This window comes from Ceratotherium simum, chromosome 6, assembly GCF_057802395.1.
Source record: "Ceratotherium simum simum isolate JZ-2026a chromosome 6, ASM5780239v1, whole genome shotgun sequence".
NCBI lineage: Eukaryota > Metazoa > Chordata > Mammalia > Perissodactyla > Rhinocerotidae > Ceratotherium > Ceratotherium simum.
In genome coordinates this window covers 63515455-63535364 of record NC_141905.1, presented here as the reverse complement: position 1 = coordinate 63535364, position 19910 = coordinate 63515455, and the positions used below count along the sequence as shown (strand labels likewise).

The 19910-nt window shown below is 44.7% G+C and overlaps 1 protein-coding gene across 1 annotated transcript in view; it reads right to left on the bottom strand.

Moving 5' to 3' along the window:
- The window catches only part of PDCD11 (programmed cell death 11), a 46192-nt gene that overhangs the window by 21071 nt on the left and 5211 nt on the right, over positions 1-19910 (bottom strand). Inside the window, exons 5-19 of the mRNA XM_004428028.3 lie at positions 19447-19608; positions 17396-17519; positions 16718-16899; positions 12548-12655; positions 10897-11103; positions 8456-8580; positions 8214-8274; positions 7410-7556; positions 5821-6072; positions 5099-5233; positions 4353-4547; positions 3240-3410; positions 1993-2212; positions 1029-1178; positions 495-610 (exon numbers count right to left, since the gene is read on the bottom strand). Coding sequence (XP_004428085.1) covers positions 495-610; positions 1029-1178; positions 1993-2212; positions 3240-3410; positions 4353-4547; positions 5099-5233; positions 5821-6072; positions 7410-7556; positions 8214-8274; positions 8456-8580; positions 10897-11103; positions 12548-12655; positions 16718-16899; positions 17396-17519; positions 19447-19608 — 2355 coding nt within the window. The remainder of the gene's footprint in view (positions 1-494; positions 611-1028; positions 1179-1992; positions 2213-3239; positions 3411-4352; positions 4548-5098; positions 5234-5820; positions 6073-7409; positions 7557-8213; positions 8275-8455; positions 8581-10896; positions 11104-12547; positions 12656-16717; positions 16900-17395; positions 17520-19446; positions 19609-19910) is intronic.

Here is a 19910-nt window from a genome sequence, read left to right as displayed (position 1 = left end):
ACAGACATGTTTTGCTTGATTCATATGTTTTAAAAAAATAGTTTCCAACATTTCCCACATTTACAAATAAAAATCCAAATTTTGCCTTCTCTTAAAAATCAAAGATACTAAACCCAGATGTTCCCACCTGGCAACAACCAGAAGGAGCTGAACAGTCTCTGCCCCTTGTGGGTAGGGCACACGCTCTTCGGTCTGTCAGAGTCCTATTGTTACAGCTCCCTAACCCGCCTGGCCCACCTCACTCATTTACATTACCTGCCTGGCCCTAAAGACACAGTGACCATATAATTTATCATCTGAACCAGAGTGAAAGTCAGTGCTATTAATAACCACAGCAGGACACGAGATAGAAACTGGGAATGTCCCAGACAAATTCAGGTATACGGTCACCCTATCTATAGGAATTTGTATTAGAGCCCCTGAGCAAAGAGTGTCAGATGAAGGGGTGGGTGACACATTTGAAACAATGGAAACGGAGTCATCAGCAAGCTTACCTTTTTAGCTTTTTTATTCACCAAATCGTGGCAAAGGGAAACATGTACTTCCAACTTCAACATATTGACATTTAAGATTACAGCCTTCTTTTTCTGCCCAGATTCCACCTCCTGCCCTGCAGTGCAGAACCAAACACAACGTGATCACCCCCCTGGAGCAGGGTGAAGGGAGACAGGAGCCCTCAAACCCTTAGGCACAAAAAGAAAAGAAGACATACGTCCTGAGTCTATATGTGCTGGGGAAACCAAGGGTCTAGCTCCCACAGTTCCAGTTCAGGGGCGCCTTAATTTATACCACCTGATATATAAAAATCTGGATTTACCCAATTATAACAATGAAAGGATTCACACCTAAATCTTCTTTAGTATGCTGTCAGTGGTTCTGATTTGCATTCACACAAGACAGGCATGCCCAAAATTTCTACTGAATCAGCTTATCTATCCTATGTATTTGGAAATCTTGTAGCCAGGAGAGGGAACAAAGGGCAAAAGGTTTCCTCCACCAACCATGATGGGCGAGGCACAAGCACTCACCTGCCCGATGGTATTTGCTGGCTCTCAGGACCAGGCCAGGCACCGGGCCCTCACTGAACACCACTGAGCCATCCTCCAACACCTCCTGCACTTCTAGGTCAAGGACCATTCCTGGGGTCATCTCAGCCAGTGTCTGGATCAACACAGAGTCTGCCAGAGTCCCAAAGGAAACAGGGATTAGCAACACAAAACAACAGTCAGACCATTCTTCTCCTCTGGAAACGTCCTGCCCACAGAGGACAGTGGAGCACTGCAACCACTGTGAAGGTAAAATCACTTTTGGTAAAAATGTCCAATATCCATGAAAACTTCTATCACAGGCAGACACTTATGTCCCTCACTAATCCCACCTGGCCATAATTCACGAAAATAGCCAAAAAAATACCAAAACCATATGCTTTCCTCCGGTTTCTGAATTTTCATTCCTTCTGTTTGGAATGTACCCTCCCATGCCTCTTGTTCTCAAATCCCATTAGGGTTCCAACAATCCTACACAATGGTTCAAAGCTTAGGAGGGTCAGAATAATAACCCCTCATGAAGTCTTCTAGCAGGTCTCTGTTCCATTTCATCATCCACATATGATCCACATATAAATTTGTTGAATAAAGGAACAAAAGTGAAGAGATGAATAAATTCCATAACAAATGCAAACCCGAGGCCACAAAACAAAGGGAAATTGTGATTCTGGACTGAGAGGGAGCGTAGGGGGACTTCTGGGATGCTGGTAATGATCTACACCTGAATCTGGATGGTAGTTAAATAGCAGTGTTCATTTTATAAACATTTACTGAGCTGTATACTTAATGATTTGTGTACCTGCTGTAGGTCATACTCCCATTAAAAAGTTTACTTATTTTTTTTTTTTTAAATTCTAGGAAGCCTAATAACTCATCAGAACAGACAGGCATAACTTACAACACACACTCTCCGCCCAACCCTCCTCCTCTGCCCTCCTGCCCCCACCTCGGTTGCTCATGAGGCTGCGCACGCCCTGCCGCTCCTCCAGGCACTGGCTCAGGAGGAGGAGGCTGGTGGTAGCCAGGTCCCCCAGACCACAGTCCGACAGCCGCAGCGACAGCAGCATCCGCTGCTTCTCCTCGTCCACGTTGGTCACCTTTGCAACCACCGTCTGCCCCTCGACAAAGTGGTCACTTGTGGAGGTCACAAACTTGTCACTCATGATCTGAGGGGAAGAGTGGACAGAAAATGGAGAAGGCAAAAGAAGTCTCTATTAAGATAACCCACTTAATGCACCCAGAAGAGTGTGGGACGGGGGAGATGGGACCCAGGAAGTTCCCCCCAGCCCTCCCTGAGTACAACTCTACTCTCCTTCCATAAAAACGTAGGAGAGGCCCTGGCTGCCCAACCCAGCCTTCTAGAGGGCACCCAGCCAAGAAGGCATATCACTGGCAAGCCGGAGGGACACCTCACTGTCCATGTCTCTAACACCCCATGGCAACCCTCTGCCCCTTGCTATGCATGTTTCCAGGGCCCTCTTCTTTGCCTCCATTTTAAAAATTGTTCTGGCAGGAGATGCAAATGAGATTTGCCCAGGCAAAGCAACAGGGAGACAGTCCTACGAAGGAAGAAATATTTATGACTCATCTGTGGCAGGAATGAGCAATACCCCATTTGCTCACCACCGTCTTACACTGACTTTGGTAAGACTCCTCCCTGCTCTGGGTCTCAGTTTATTCAGCAGGCATAAGCAGGGGTTCAACTGTGGGATCACTAGGATCTTTTCCAGTCTGAAAATTTTATGATTCAATGATATTGGGGAGGCGATAATAATTTCAACGATATTCTGGCATCTTAACACCTCAAAAATTCCAGGAGCTACAAAATCTGTATGCAGCTGCTCAGGAAAATCCATTTCCAAGTCTAAACATGCTCAGAGTATAAAAACAAGTTTGGTATCTCCACACTGGAGAACAGTCTTCTTGGCCACCACCTGCCTACCCAATGCTGTAGTGTGAAGTAGATAAGGTGCCCCTTCCTCCAGGAGGACAGAGCCTCGAGCCAGGACACCTGGCTGGGCAAGAGGAACAAGGACTGAACCTCAGCTCCACTCCCTGCTCAGCCAGGTGCCTTTACGTCATGCCCCCGAAAATCTTTCAAGTGATTAAACTATCCTGCTCCTTCCTACCAACCCTCAGGTTCTATGACCCTGTTGTCTCCTCAAAGACCCTGGTGCATGGAGCTGAACTTACAGCTTTGGGGGCCAGTCCACTAAGACCTGAGGGGAACTGGACGAACACACCATAGTCCTTGATGCTCTTCACAAAACCGATGAGCAGCATTCCAGGATGGATTTCTGAGAAGCTCTTGGGATCCTGGCCACCTTCTACTGTGGAGACCAAAGCTGGCTTCCTGCAAAGGAGCTAGCGGCACTTCATTAAGGAATGTTCCAGAAAGGACAGATGAAATGTCCATCTCTCCCATCTCCTTTTTCTACTCTACACCGTCTCCTAGTGATTCTGTAAGTGTGCAGACCAGCAACATCACCATCACCTGGACCTTGTTAAAAATGCAAATTCTTAAGCACCACCCCAGACCTACTGAATTAGCAACTCTGGGGTGGGCCCAGTAAGCTTTGTTTGAACAAGCCCTCCAGGGATTCTGATGCACACTCAAGTTTGAGAATCACTGTTTTACTCCTTATTAATTCATCTTCAGATTATTGGGGGGGACCAAAAAGGGAATGGCTCATCCCTGTGGCTTGGCAGCTGAATCAGCCACGACACAATCCTCCACTGTCCCCATCTTCATACTGATCAACCCTATTTCACCTCCTCTGCCTAGCTTCACTCTAAGGAGATTTTAGTTTACATTCTGTGAGAAAAGAGGCAGTGTTCTCCTTCAAAGCGCCCACACCAAGACCAAAGGGAATATTCTGAGCCCTAAATACCTGGTTGGCTGGGGGAGGTCGGGCAAGGAGAAAAAGGGGAAAGGGAGAAGAGGAGGACCACAGCTACCGTATCCATTGTTCCAGCTCAAGGGGCAAGCACTGAGTGCCTGAGAAGACTAGATGTGCTCCTGGGAATATCCCACTGGGCCTGGCAGGCCACACTGCCCCCTCCCAACACCCTGGACTCCCACTCTGCCCTGACCACCAGCATCTGCTGGCAGTACTTCAATCCCGCTCTTACTTTCCACCAAGAGAATAGAGGGAAAGTGCAGGCTTGGCCACTGGTTCAGTTTTATGGAGGAATTTCTGAAGTCAAATGGCCAACTTTTTTCCGTGGAGTTTCCACCTAAGAGCAGAGCCTGACCCAGAGTTTCCTCCCAGGGCCCATAGCTCCCCAGATACCAGTAAAGGATACAACATGTCCCTCACTCTGGCTCAGACACAGGACTCTGTGTAGGGTGTCACCAGCCTGCAGCCAGTGATATAACAGTGGGCCGTTGGCGACGTGGTCCGACAGATGAGGTGTGGGGAGGAAAGCAGGGATGTTGTGGGGCAGGACAGCCACCTCCAGCCCATCTTTGGTCTTCCCTAAAACCTTCACATCCACCAACTACCCAGGAAAGAGAAAGACAAAAAATAGCACGTCTTGAGCAGAGAGCAACCTCATCTGGGTCAGATGGAGATCAGAGGCATCAAATTCCAGCACCAGGGATGACTGAGAGGTCAAGATCATAGAAGTAGCTTTCTTCCACACCCCACACCATCCCCCCAAAGACCCAGCATGCATGCACACCCGCACACACACCAGGACCCATGTGTGCACTCACATCACCCCCCCCAAGCCCCTCCACCGGGTCCCACAGGAAAGACCGTCTTGCTGGTTGGCCCTAGGGACCAGAGAGGAAACAGGGCAGCAGTACACGGCTGAAAAGCCACACCACAACAGAACTTTCCTTTCTTGGACAATTTCCATTTTCTCTGACACACAGGAAAGAACATATATGAGGTCCTTTCTCAAGAACCTCAATTCTCACCAGCCCCAGAATCTTTGCTAGCTACCTTGATCATCCCCCTCCATGGGTTCCAGTACCCCATGTGTCAGCAGCACCCTGCTCTCTGTCACTGTAAACTAAAATGACTTGTCTGGACAAGTCCAGGTACCTGCCCAACGTTAACGGCTCTTCTTTTCTTCTGACTGGGTCCCGCACACTCTTTCTTTGAATCACTCAACAGCTTGAAAGACAACAGCATCCTCTCTTTGGATGGCTCACAGTTCAGCACCGCAACCTTCACCACCTGGTGAGAAACCACACTTGCTTGGCTAACTCCTCTCAGTGGGCCTGTCAGGCTCTGGAGACAGGTGCCCTCCACAAGCACTGCAGAGGCCTTAGGAGGTCCACCAAGACCCTGGATCAGATCAGAAGGCAGTGAAAAGAAATATACTGAAATCTACACAGAATCCCCACAGGTCAGCCTTTTGGGTGAAAGGAAGACATGAATGAATTTTTTGGTATAACTCCAAGTTTTAAAAAATTATTTTTCCTAGACAGACCCGGACTCACCAGCTTTAGGGCAGTGCCCCCTTATGGTGACAGAACAACTGGCATCAGAACAATTTCTGATGTGAGGGACACCAGTGCATTATAAGTAAAGACTGATTGCTTTCAGGTTGTGGGCTTGAGGTCCATTAGTTTGCCAGCTTCCATTTAACCCCCTTGAGGGGTTCTCTCTGGTTTGTTCCCATCTCCTCCACTCAGCTGGCTCAGGCCCACTGCCCCACATGCTCTCTTTCTTATCCCTTAAAAAGTAGCTCTTCCACTACTCCTTCAAATCTGTGTTCACGGGGTCACCAAGGGTAGGAGCCCGTCCAGGGAAAAGGTTACCTGGCCAGTGTAGAAGACCCTCTCTGGGTCAGGGACATACTCGGCACTGAGCTCATGCTTGGGCACCAGTCCCTGCACATCATTGTAGAACTTCACAATACAGCCATAGTCCTTGACCCTGAGGATAAAGCCGTGTGTCTGCAGACCAGGCTTGGCATCGGCATAGCAGGTAATGGCAGGTAGTTTGGACTCGACCAGGGTTTTCTTCAGGGTCATCATCAGCTTCTTGGCTTCAGGGTCACAAAGCAAAACCTAGGGGAAGGATACTGGCCATCATTAAGTCACCCATTATCAAGAGAGCCACTGAGCTGGTCTCTGCAACTCCCTGAACCCAAAGGCCACAGTCAGTCTCTAAGAACCTGCTCTTTCCCTCTGAGAATAATTTCAGCTGCAAATCCTCCCTGCCTCTTGCTGGATGACAATCTAGGGAGTGCTCATCTCTATTTCAAATGTACTTCCTCCCCTAAGATTCCCCCTGGGCCTGCAGCAACACTCATCATCTCACTGCACCTCCGTGGAGTCCTGCATCAGTTACTTCTACACTGCCTCAGCTCCCTCCTAGACCATGTGCATCTGGTCCAACAGAATGAATGACTGAACCGATTTACCACCTGAATATTGTTGTATATTAGCTATACACTAAGACTGAGAGATCCAACCATCTCCCATCCCGCAGAAGGTCATCTCCTTGAGGACAGAGAAATTCCTCTATTTCTAACCTCCTGACCCCACTACTATAAAATTTTGCACCAATGGGTAATCAATATCTTTGCTGACTCAATAATAATTAAATAAAATGAAAATAAGAAAAGCTAACATTCTGAATGCACACCACTCCTATGCTAAGCACTGTGTATTATCACATTTAATCTTCACAACTGTGAAGCTTCTCTTGGGATTCAAGCTTTTGTTATAAACCACTCAAGTTCTGGCAGCTTTGTCTGGGCTATTTCTGTGCCTGGCACATCCTTTACTCCTCCTCAACCTTCCAAATCCTACCCATCCTTTCTAGTTCAAGTCCCACCTCTGCCAGAAATCTAGAAGACATTATTGTCATATAGAGCTGATCCGAAAACTAGTTCTGCCATTTATCAGCTGTGTGACTTTGGGCAAGATAGTTGGATTCCTAAGCTTTAATTTCCCCACCTGAAAAATGAGAGCAACAGTTCTTACTTTATAGGGTTGTTTTACGGATTAAATGAAATAATGCATGTCACGTGCCTAGCACAGCAACTGGCACAGAATACACGTTACACGGTAGTTGCTATTGATGTATATCATCAGTGATTCTTACTATCCCAGCCCACCCTCACCTCCCCTTTCTGAGATATGACCACAGCACCAGCCTGCACCAAACCATGTGGCACAAGGTCCCACACTGGCCTGCTCTCTTCTTGTATGGATATTTACCTCTCAATTATATACACAGTTCTCAAGGGCAGGGACCCAGTTTCCTCTTCTCAATGCCAGGCACAACATTGCAGATGTTACGTGGTCATTTTGTGGAAAGAGGCAGAAACTTTAGCTGAGAAGCACTGCTCTCTTCCCATCTGGTCAAAACCCCAATAGAGACCCTTCAGGAGGCTCACCCGGCACTTGACCTCATCCCCAACGTGGTACTTCTTCTCTGGATTCTTCATCAGGATGTCAGCCAGGTGCATGGGAGGTACCAGGCCCCTGATTTGCTCGCCCACCTTCACCAGCATCCCGTATGACTTTATGGTCAGCACTGTGCCCTAGGGAGTCCAAAGAAGAGATGCCATGATGCCTCAAAAACAGTCTTTCCTCCACCTCTTACAACAAAGCATGTCACACCTCTCTTTCAAAGCCCAGCTTCCTGGGCTAACTGTGTCTGTTATTCCAGATCTCATAGGGGTAAAGCACACACCCCACACTGATCTGGATGCAGTCGGGTTCATTTATGGTAACCTTCACATCTTTCTGTGTGAGCATGTTCTTTCTGTCTGCCTTACAAGTACATTCTCTAAAGGAGGGAACTGTCTTCTAAGGAATAAACTCTACACATAAAGGGGAGCTGCTCTATTGGGGCTAAAAGGTTGGACTGGAGAGGCAACTGGAACTGGCTTCTTACTAATCTTCCCGCTAGCTCAATTATCACAGAACTAACTTTTGACCTGGTCTAACAAACAGCATCAAATCCCAGGAATTATGACCTACTGCCTCTGAGTAGTTGGGTGGTACTAGTAAGACCTTACCTTGAAAATAATTACAAGTTACCCAAGGGAACAAAAAGAAATTCCAGTTAGCAGGCAGAGGCAAGGAACATGACTTTAAATGTGTTCACATGAGGACTAATGAGCTGACTGTTAATCTGTGAACCAAACAACATGTGAAGTTGGGGGGGGTATCTAATTATATGCTTGAGGTCTCACCTTTACCAGTGCCCCAGGTTTGATGTCATGATATCTAAGATATTGAGCTTCAATAATAGACCTAGAATAAAAGAAAAATACAAGATTAAATAAACTAGGACAGAGGCTGCCTAAAATTCAGGGCTACTGAAATCATGTTGGCAAGAAAGGAAACCCTCACAGGGCAAGGCCAGGAGAAACTTGAATGTGCATCTGCACAGGAGCACACCTCTGCACCCCACACCTGTTAATGACAGACTTACGTCCGCAGAGAGAGCAAAGCCAGTTCATCCATTTGGCTGTAGTCGATGACTCTACACTTGTGAGTGTTCCCTGGCTTGAAGATCTCAGGATTGAAGATGTTCTTAGGATCGGAGAGATGGCTGAGCTACAAAGGACCAAGTGATTAAGGACAAGCCAGAGACATCAGACCTGAGGCAATCAGATATTAAAGTACATGGAGATGACTCAACACATTTATCACCTACCATAAAAACCTGTTACTCCTCTAACTAAAAAACTAAAAAACTGCTCTTTATGATCAAAGAACCTCTATAAGGTCAGAGGACAGTCTAGATGACGGATTAGTAAATTACAGCTCACAATCAGTGCCTATTTTTGTAAATACAGTCATGCGCTGCATAACAATGTTTTGGTCAATGATGGACAGCATATAGGACGGTGGCCCCATAAGATTAGTACCATATAGCCTAGGCGTGTCGTTGGCTATACCATCTAGGTTTAGGTACTGCAGGGAAGGAAGAAATTTTCTTCTACTCTTCTAGGTTATTCTGGCTGGTCTAAGAATTAAATTGATATGAGACAGATTAACGGGAGAAAAACAAAAGTTTAATAACATGCATACATGAGAGAAACCCAGGAAAACCAAGTAACTCACCAAAATGGCTGAAGCCCTCATCTTAAATACCATCCTCAGCTAAAGACAAAAGATGTTGGCAGTGGGGAGAGTCAGGGACTTCAAAGGAAAGGAAGGCAAATCATAGGGAGGTAAAAAGGAGCAAGCACATGTTTGGAAAACAAGTATTTGGCCACACAGAAACAGAAGAACATAGAGGGGAGCCCAACAAACAGGCTTTTCTAGGTTCCTCCCTGTCCCTGTCTACCACCTTGCTCATGTCATGCTAAGATGATAGCTTGCTTCTTGAGATAGGATTTTTTTTATCTGCTTTTTTTTTTTTTGTAAGGAGGACCAGCCCTGAGCTAACATCTGCCAATCCTCCTCTTTTTGCTGAGGAAGACTGACCCTGGGCTAACATCCATGCCCATCTTCCTCTACTTTATATGGGACGCCGCCACAGCATGGCTTAACAAGCAGTGCGTCAGGGTGCTCCCAGGATCCAAACCAGCGAATCCTGGGCCGCTGCAGCGGAGCACACGCACTTAACCGCTTGCGCCACTGGGCCAGCCCCCTGAATTCTTTTAAGCAGTTAAGGGAAGGTAGTAAGAAAAACTTTCTGAGTCTTTTGTTTCTTAAAAACAATCAGCCTATATAATCACCAAGACAAAAAAACAACAAATGTTGGAGAGGATGTGGAGAAACAGGAACCCTCATACACAGCTGGTGGGAATGCAAACTGGTGCAGCCTCTATGGAAAACAGTACGGAGATTCCTCAAAGAACTAAAAATAGAGATGCCCTATGATCCAGCCATCCCACTACTGGGAATCTATCCAACGAACCTGAAATCAACAATCTAAAGAGGTTTATGCACCCCTATGTTCATTGCAGCAGTATTCACTATAGCCAAGAAGTGGAAGCAACCTAAGTGTCCCTCGACTGACGACTGGATCAAGAAAATGTGGTATATATATACAATGGAATACTACTCAGCCATAAAAAAAGACAAAATCGTCCCATTTGCAACAACATGGATGGGCCTAGAGGGTATTATGTTAAGTGAAATAAGCCAGAAAGAGAAAGACAAACACCACATGATTTCACTCATATGTAGAAGATAAACCAACACATGGACAGAGAGAACTGTATGGTGGTTATCAGGGGCAAGGGGGCTGGGGGGTGGGCACAAGGGGTGAAGGGAGACATATATATGGTGATGGACAAACAAAAATGTACAACCCAAAATTTCACAATGTTAAAAACTATTAAAACATCAAAAAAAAAAAAAAAACAATCAGCCTAAAATAATCTTCAAATTAAAGAGACACATTTTGGGGTGACAAATTTTGTACACTTCAGTACAATCTATGATGTTCATACAACAACGAAATCGCCAATAATGCATTTCTCAGAAGTATCCCTGCCATTAAGCACGACTGTAAAAGTTTTATAGGAACACACCAAGGCCCATTCATTTACATACTGTCTATGGCTACTTTCAGGCTATAACAACAGAGTTGAGGAGTTAGGATAGAGACTGTATAGCTCAAAGGTCTAAAATATCTACTATCCAGCCCTTTAAGAAAAGCTTTGCCAAGCCCTGGTGTAGATCCTAACTCATTCTTGTACCTTCCATCGACTAGATATCAAATATGTCAAACTGATTCTAAGGCATTCTAATATAAAAAATAGACATTGTTCTAGTCCCTATGAACAGTCTGCCTCACTTAGGGATATTCAAAAATAGGAAACTAATACCAAGGGATGAAGGAAGCAGAAAAGGACCCACATGTCCCAAAAGTCCTTCTAGTAACAAGATCCCTGACGAAATAAAGAGCCTCCTTACCCGGGCATAGGCCAGAGCCCCATCCTTCAGCCTGAAGGTGGCCCCGGCCTTGCTGAAAAAGCCCTGGACAGGAACGTCATCCAGCACAGCTCCCAGCTGCTGACAAGAGAGCCGGGTGAGTGGGCGCCCAGGCTGCAGGAAGACGGGACGCAGGCTCAGCCGCACGGCTCTGGTCCGAGGATGGACACAGAGGACACAGGCCCTCACCTAGACAAGGGAAAGGGCAAAATGAGCAGGAGGAGGCACACAGGCGAGAAGGCACCTAGAGCAGACTTTCTGAGATCAAGACTCTCCACGTGCTGACCAGGTTATGGATATAAGTACTAAACAACAGAAACCACGTACTGGCATCACTACATCAGAGGCTCATCTGAAACACCAGAAACAGCCTGCTCGACCACAAGGTTAAAGCACGTAAAATGTCTCAACTCCACACACAAATATGACTATAGGGAGAAAAAATTACCAGAAAGAGGTTCACCAAAATGTTAATAATACTATCACTAGGTGGCGAAAAATCTTATTTTCACTTTAAAAAAAAAAAGGCTCTATAGCTTCCATTAGCATGCATTACCCTTAAAAACAAAAAATAACAGAAAGAAATCATTTTAGGATTTAAAAAAAATTCTGAACAACATAAATTGGGATTCTCTTCCCAAATATCCACGTTCATTGTAGAAACTCCGAATATTAGATAAGGGTAGAAAAATCACCCAGAGTTAATCACTATTGACTGCATAATCTTCTAGTATTTTAACCAGGTGTCCTCTTTTTTAAATTTTTTTCAAAATGGGATCTATAGCACTCATAACACTTTTTTTGTGTGTGTGTGAGGAAGATCAGCCCCGAGCTAACATCTGCCAATCCTCCTCTTTTTTGCTGAGGAAGACTGGCCCTGGGATAACATCCATGCCCACCTTCCTCCACTTTATATGGGATGCTGCCACAGTATGGCTTGACAAGTTGTGCGTTGGTGTGCGCCCGCGATCCAAACCAGCGAACCCCGGGTCGCCGCAGTGGAACACGTGCACTTAACCACTTGCGCCACCAGGCCAGCCCACTCATAGCACTTTTTAAACCACATTTGTCTGTCTAAACATATATCTACTTCTCTTATGTTAAATATTCTTATAAATCACTTTAAATTATAAAAGCAAAAGATTCACTACCAAAAAAAAGAAATCAAACTATATAGGAGAATACAAAATAAAAACCAAAAGTTCCCTTCTTTTCCACAGGCTTCTTCCTTAATCTCAGTCCCCAGAGATAACCGCTGGTAGTTTCTTTTTTTTTTTTTTACAGATTTTATTTATTTATTTTTCCCCCAAAGCCCCAGTAGATAGTTGTATGTCATAGCTGCACATCCTTCCAGCTGCTGTATGCGGGACGTGGCCCCAGCATGGCCGGAGAAGCGGTGCGCGCCCGGGATCTGAACCCGGGCCACCAGCAGCAGAGCACGCGCACCCAACCGCTAAGCCACAGGGCTGGCCCACCGCTGGTAGTTTCTTGTGGTCCTTCCAAAACACGTTTTATTGCCCTCATCTCCTCTCTGACACTTGTACACATGCAGCCCTAGGACCTGCCCCGTAACTAGCTGTGATACTGGATTGGGACACACTGGAATCAAGAAGACCGGTTTAACATTTCTTACTGCTTGATTTGAGAAATATTTTCCAGCTTTCTTGGGATCCAGGTGCATAAAGTCAACCAGGCCACTGAAGAATGAGAGGAAGTTTAGCGTAAGGCCAAGTGGAGTCACCTAGAAATAAAAAGAACAAGTTAGGAAAAACAACTCTCTAAAGGAACTAAGAATGTGAGAGACACTGTTCATACTAAACACTCAATGGCACATTTCGCACGATAACTGTGTCTCTCCTCCCCCAGCTAAACTATATCAATCATTCTGCCTATCAAATTAAGTGGCAGGACAACTCCTGGCACTGGCTGTTTCTTTATTCAGTAAGCTCACCTCCCTTCTGGACTGAGAGGACATCAGTCTTCCTACCCTCGGGATTTCCCAGTGGGACGGAGGGTGCTTTGCACAAGGATCCTCGGGGAACTGCCTGACAACTTGGACAAATTGTTGCCAACTTGGTGATTTGCCCAGACTAAGAAGGTAAAACCCAAATGCTTGCAAAAGGGAGATACTAACGATGAGCAAGCCGATTCACCCTAGAGAGACCCCAAAAGCTAAGGAATTAAGAGGTGACAAGCACCTCAAAAAAGAGCAATGAGGCAGATGACTGAAATCAGGGAAACTAAGTCAGATCCCCAGGTGCTCTTTTTGCCTTATAGGTCCACTCCTCTCCTATCTCCACAGAAAATGGGAGAGTTATCCTCTGGGAAAACTACACCAGACTCAAAACACAGGAAGAGTGCAAACACTGAAAATGTGGATAAAGAAAAATTCTGAATGTCATATGGATATAGATACAGAGACATCCATCCCCTTTCTCTCACCTAGTTCTCAGGCAGCCAGGTTTATTTATACCCTCCTGGGTGGAGGTTAGTAGATCCTTTCTAGAGAAATCTAACATGCCAGAGGAGACTTATAACAACGGTATTTGGAGGTTGCCCAGAGAAAGGGCACTAGCCCCTGATCCGGACAGTGAAGTCAGCCAGTCAACAAGCCCCAGCCAGGCACGCAGACTTCCTAGTAGTTTTTTGGTGCCTCACTCATACCATGACAGTCAAAACCGAAATTCAACAGAGAATGGGAAAGTTGAGAGACTCTCCCAGAAGGAATGATACAGACAAATACATGCACAAAACAAAACAAAGATAAGAATAGAGGAAAAGATAAGAAAATCAGAGAACTGACCCATGAAGTCCAACATCATATTAACAGGAATTCCAGAAAAAGAAGAAATTATATTTTAAAACAAACAAAAACAAGATCTGATAAGGGGCTAGTATCCAGAAAATATAAAGAACTCTTACAATTTAACAATAAAAAGACAATCTAATTTTTAAACGGTCATAGGACTTTTGAATAGATATTTCTTCAAAGAAGATACACAAATGGCCAATAAGCACATGAAAAGATGCTCAATATAACTAATCATTAGAGAAATGCACATCAAAAGCATACCCACTAGGATGGTTATAATAAAAGAAGGGTAAGAACAAGTGTTTGTGAGAATATAGAGAAATTATAACTCTTACATCGCTGGTGGGAATGTAAAGCAAGGCAGACACTTCTGCTGTTCCTCAAAAAGTTAAACATAGAGTTACCAGGTAACCCGGCAATTCCATTCCTAGGTATATACCCAAGAGAAATAAAAGTGTATGTCCACACAAAAACTCTTACACACAAATTTCATAGCAGTATTATTCATAAAAGCCAAAAGGGAAAACAACCCACCAACTGAGGAATGGACAAACAAAACGTGCTATATCCAGAAGATGGACTATTATTCAGCTACAAAAAGGAATAAATCACTGATACATGCCACAACTTGGACGAACCTTGAAAACATGCTAAGTCACATAATCAGACACAAAAGACCACATGATGTGTGATTCCATTTATATGAAATATCCAGAATAGGCAAATCTAGAGACAAAAAGTAGATTAGTGGTTGCCAGGGGCTCGAGGGAGGGAGGAATGGAGAGTGACCACCAGTGGGTACAGGGTTTCTTATTGGGGCCATGAAAATGCTCTGGAATTAAATAGTGGTGATGGCTGCACACCCTTGTGAATACACTAAAAAACCACTGAACTATACACTTTAAAAAGGTGAATCTTACTATATATGAATTATATCTCAATTTAAAAATTGAAAAAAAACACAATAATACAAGAAACTTTTCCAGAACTGAAGGATCTGCATTTCTGGATTATAGGAGTCCAGCACAAATAAATGGAGAGAAATCTATACTGAAGCACATCATCATGAAATTTTAAAATAAAAAAGACAAAGACAAGCTCCTTGAACTCTTTCAAAAAGAAAAAACATACACAAAGAGGAATCAAAATAATATCAGACTTTTCAGCATCAGAGGCCAGATGACAATGGAAATACTGACTTCAAAACTCTTCAGTTATTTCTGACCTAGAATTCTAAACCCAGCTTAACTACCAATCATACATGAGAGTAGAACAAAGATGTTTTCAGATATAGTAGGTAGGCAGAAAAGAGCTAACATAGCAGACCCAAGACTGCGATCCTTAGAAAAGCCTGCTTGCAAGGTTAGCCCTTGGCTGGTGTCTGGGAACTTAGATTCCAGGAGGGTTCCCACTACCCCCAGAACCGAGCGGCTCACTGTACCTAACCCGTTTGGGCAAACAATATGGTTTATGCTAAACACTCACATTCCTTATGAGAGTCTGGATTTTGGTACACGCCAGGCAGAGGGTGCCTACGTGACCAGCCCCAATAAAAACCCGAGTTTCTAATGAGCTTCCTTGCTGGATAACATTTCATATGTGTTGTTATAACTTGTTGTTGGAGGAATTAAGTACACTCTTTATGACTCTGCTGGGAGAGAACTCGTAGAGCCTCGTGCCTGGTTTCTTCTGGACTTCACTCCATGGGCCTTTTCCCTTTGCTGATTTTGCTTTGCCTCCTCTCACTGTAATAAATCACAGCCACGAGTGCCACTATGCTGAATCCCGTGAGTCTTCCTAGTGAATCATTGAATCTGGGAGTGGTCTTGGGGATCCCTGACACACTAGGTCAAGAAATTGACCTCCCACGTTCCTTTTTGAGGATGCTTCCGAAGATTGTGCCACCCGAAAATGAGGGGGTAAACCAAAGAAGAGGAATATGTGGAATCAAAGAAGGCTCCAATACAAGAGAGTGGGGAAGGATCCAGGGTGACAGAGAAGGGAAGCCCTAGGATATTAGCTCTGCAGGAGCTCTATACAGCAACCGTCCCGATGGAGCAGGATGACAGTAAAAGGGGCTCCAATTGGGAAAAAAGTAACTAAGAGATTATTTAAAGGGTTTGAAAACATGGAAAATTGTAGTGAGAGGAAAATAACTACAGAATGTATAAAGATATAGTGATAACAAGAAGACAATTTAGCTAGTGACAAAAACAAAGCTGATTATCAACTCCAGAGGAAAAAAGCTGTTCAAGAAACAGTCATATTATACTACCTAGCTCAACAGTAAACAATATTTACAGTCATCACAATTTAAACATTGAATAATGATTTAACCAAAATTTTAATATACCACTGTTGGGAGGTTGGGGGAAGAGAAGGGAAAATTAAGAGAGCCAGATCAAGCCAGATCTACCTTGATAAGAAGTTAAAACTCAATGCCTACAATTGATAAACCAAGAGACACCAGCAGAGGCTTATTACTTAGAAATATACAGGTAAATTTCAAAAGATAAGCTAATAGAATTAAAGATGAGGGTTAAGAGGGATGAGACAGTTCTTCATTAAAAGCCTTTTAATACCATTTGATCTTTTAGACCAGCTCTGTCCAACAGAAATCTAAGCCACATATGTAAATTTTCCAGCAGACACATTTTAAAAACTACAAAGAAACAGATGAAATTTATTTTGATAGTTTATTTAATAGTCCAGAAGAAACCAAGCACAAGCTTCCAAGAGTTCTCTCCCAGTGGAGTCACAAAGTAATTCCTCCAACAACAAGTAATGACAACACATGTGAAATGTTGTCTATCAATATATCCAAAATATTATCATTTCAACATGTGGTACTGGCTACATTTCAAGTGCTCAATGGCCATAAGTGACCAGTGGCTACCTTACTAGACAGCACAATTTTAAATTGTGTACAGGTATTATTTCAATAAGAAGTACTGTTATTTTAGAAAATGGTAGTAACAATGAATGGCTTACCTTCTGTACCTGGGCTTTGACCACTAGCCCTGGTAGCAAGTTATTAAGGGTCCAGTTTTGCTCCTCAGTAGCAATGGCAGCAGAAACTTCTGAACGACCAATAGACAGACTAACAACTCCTCCGTTGCCTTTAACCTCTTCAATGATGCAGTTCAGGTACTGACCCACCTTCAGTTTAGCACCTGCAAGCCCAGCCCCCAAATGGAAAAATACCTCTATGAGAAGGACCTTTAACATGGGCTCAAGCAATACCTGAAAGGATCTATGGCTACTTGCCCAGCTACCACATAATACTCCCCATAGTCCTAAACTAAGGGACCAACTACAAGAAAGGAGGGAAGTGACTAATTGATCTAGAATTAACTACCCCACAAAAATATGAAATCTCAACAAGGCAGGAGAATGCCAGTTCAGAGGCCCTGGGGGCCCAAATTTCAGTGGAATCTTCTAGGTGAGAAAAAGGGAAACTAGTCCATCAGATCTTAGTGACACCTTACTACCCCCTGGCCCTTCACACATCTTCCCTTTTCTATCAGCTGGATTAACTACTGATTTTAGCAAAGCCAAACAGCCTTCAGGGTCACCATTCTGTCATTTTACTCACCAAAGTGGCATTTAAATCTAATCCCCACATGTACTACCTCACTACCACGCACTGGCCCCTCTTCCTCCCCTCACCTTTGTTCTTCTGTCGGATATACTCCTGGGCTTTCTGCAGTGGCAGAAAAGCTCTAGTGCCAACAACACCAATGTCCACTAGGTACCCATGGTCTTCTAGGCTGGACACAGTGCCTGTGAGCAGCTGAAGGAAGAGAAAGTATTCCCAAAAGTTAAAGAGTCGAGGCAATGGGACACACGACAAAGATCCATGACCAAACATGAATGTTCCCACCATCGACGTCAACATCATCCCATAATCCTACCCCACCACCCCCAATTTTAACTTTAAACCTCAATCCCACTAGAGGATAGAAGAGGGAAAGATATTAACTTTAATTCTCCCAGGGCTTGAAGGATCTTATGGTTTGCAGACAGTGAGGAGTGTTGTACACAGCTGAATAATGGAATGACAGAGAGGGGTCTCTCCCCTGGAGAATTTTCAAAAGACAGAAAGGACTTTCATGTTACGCAAAGAGAGATAAACCAGATGGCCCTGCAGGGCCACTCCCAGCGCCACGACTAATGAAAATCCAGAACCACCCTGCTAATTCTCATCATGTCTTTTCCAAGCCCCTCCAAGACGTCAAAACATAATCTTGCCAACCTCCTTTACATTTCACGGGAAGCAGTGTGGCATTCAAATCTGGCTCCGACACTTACTAGCTATTTGGTCTTTGGCAAGTTACTTAAACCTTTCTGAGGGCCGGCCCTGTGGCTTAGCAGTTAAGTGCGCACACTCCACTGCTGGCGGCCCGGGTTCGGATCCCAGGCGCGCACCGACACACTGCTTGTCCAGCCATGCTGAGGCAGTGTCTCACATACAGCAACTAGAAGGATGTGCAACTATGACATACAACTATCTACTGGGGCTTTGGGGAGAAAAAGGGAAAAAAAGGAGGAGGATTGGCAATAGATGTTAGCTCTGGGCCGGTCTTCCTCAGCAAAAACAGGAGGATTGGCATGGATGTTAGCTCAGGGCTGACCTTCCTCAAAAAAAAAAATCTTTCTGAGTCCATCTTCTCAAACATACAAGAGGGATAGCTGTCTGCCTCACAGGGTTGCTATGAGAATTTCCTCAAAGTGTCTAAAACAGCACCTGTCATACAGCAGGCTCTAAACACTTGTCAATTTCCTACAATTTGGTTTACTTTTATTCCCCTTTCTACACAACTTTCAAAGCCTGTCCCAAACTCCACTGCTTTAACCAAACATTACAAGACCATATTGATCTCCTTCCTCTGAATTTACAGGAGTGCTGACATAAGTGTAGCTTACTGTTTTGTACCTACTGGACTTGGAGGCTCTGAGCTAGGACATAGGACTGGGAGATTCAGCAGTGGGCCATCCATTAGTACAGCTGATAGACTAATATCCTGCAGGCCATAGATTGGTCAGGACGAGAGATAGGGCTAAAGGAAGGTTATGGGGGCAGAAGAATTCAACTGCAGTACAGCAGAGAAACCACGGGAACCAGAACTAGGTATAAGTGAGAACGGAAGACAGGAGAGGTTGGTTCTGAGAGACACTTGGGAATAAGAATCTAGAAAGGCTTGAGACTATAGAAGAGGTGACAACCGAGAGGGAACTGAAGATTTGGAATCAGGAATAGGTGTACGTTTCGCAGAAACAGGAAAGGGCAGAAGGATTTAGTTTGTTGGGAACTTGACCCTTAATCTCATTTCAGACATTCTCAGAGAGCAGCCCTCAAGCATTCCCCACAAATGCCAGCCGGCCTTTGAAAAAGACTTCATCTGGGAAGAAGTCTTGGTAAGCAAGGCACTTCGAGGAACTCCTTCTCACCATCAGTAAGTCCCCCAACAAAGCTCCTTGGAGGCACTTTTTTTTGCCACTAGCAAATCTTGGACTTTCTCCCCTCCAAGGTAATGTGATTAGGTTCAAGTCTTCAATTTCCATTAAGTACCCAAAGCATCCTGGAGACCTTCCCCCCAGGAAAAGACCCACGCCCATGTGTAACAGTTAAGCTGAAAGTAAAGGTCGTCTAGACACTCCCCAGGAGGCAGGGCAAGGAGAAGGCACATTGCTCGTCTTCCCTGAGCCCAGATACATACCATGCCTGGCTTCAGGGCTTCAGCACTCAGTACTTCATTGACACTTCTGGGGTTCAGAGATAGCTTGACATTCTTTTTGCCCCTCTCTGTGATGCCCAGACTGCTCACCACACATCTCACCAGCATCCCAGGTGAGAAGAGTTCAGGCAAGCGGACCAAGTCCTGCATAATACAAATGAGAAAGACCTGATACATACCCTTCCCCTGAATCAAGAATCCATTGCTCAGCCCTGGCTCAGTGGTTTTTCATCCTCAGACATCAAAAAACCCAAAAGGCGGATGAAGAGGGTAACTGTTCACCCACAAAGGAAGAAGGGTCTGTGACCAAGTCACAGTCTTGAATTTCAGCATAAGGCCTCCAAATATCTCCACACAACGGGCAGATGTAAAATGACTTGCCAAGAGTTGTCTATATTTACTGTCTCCACTTCTTCATCTCCTACTCGCTCTTTAGCTCACTGCAT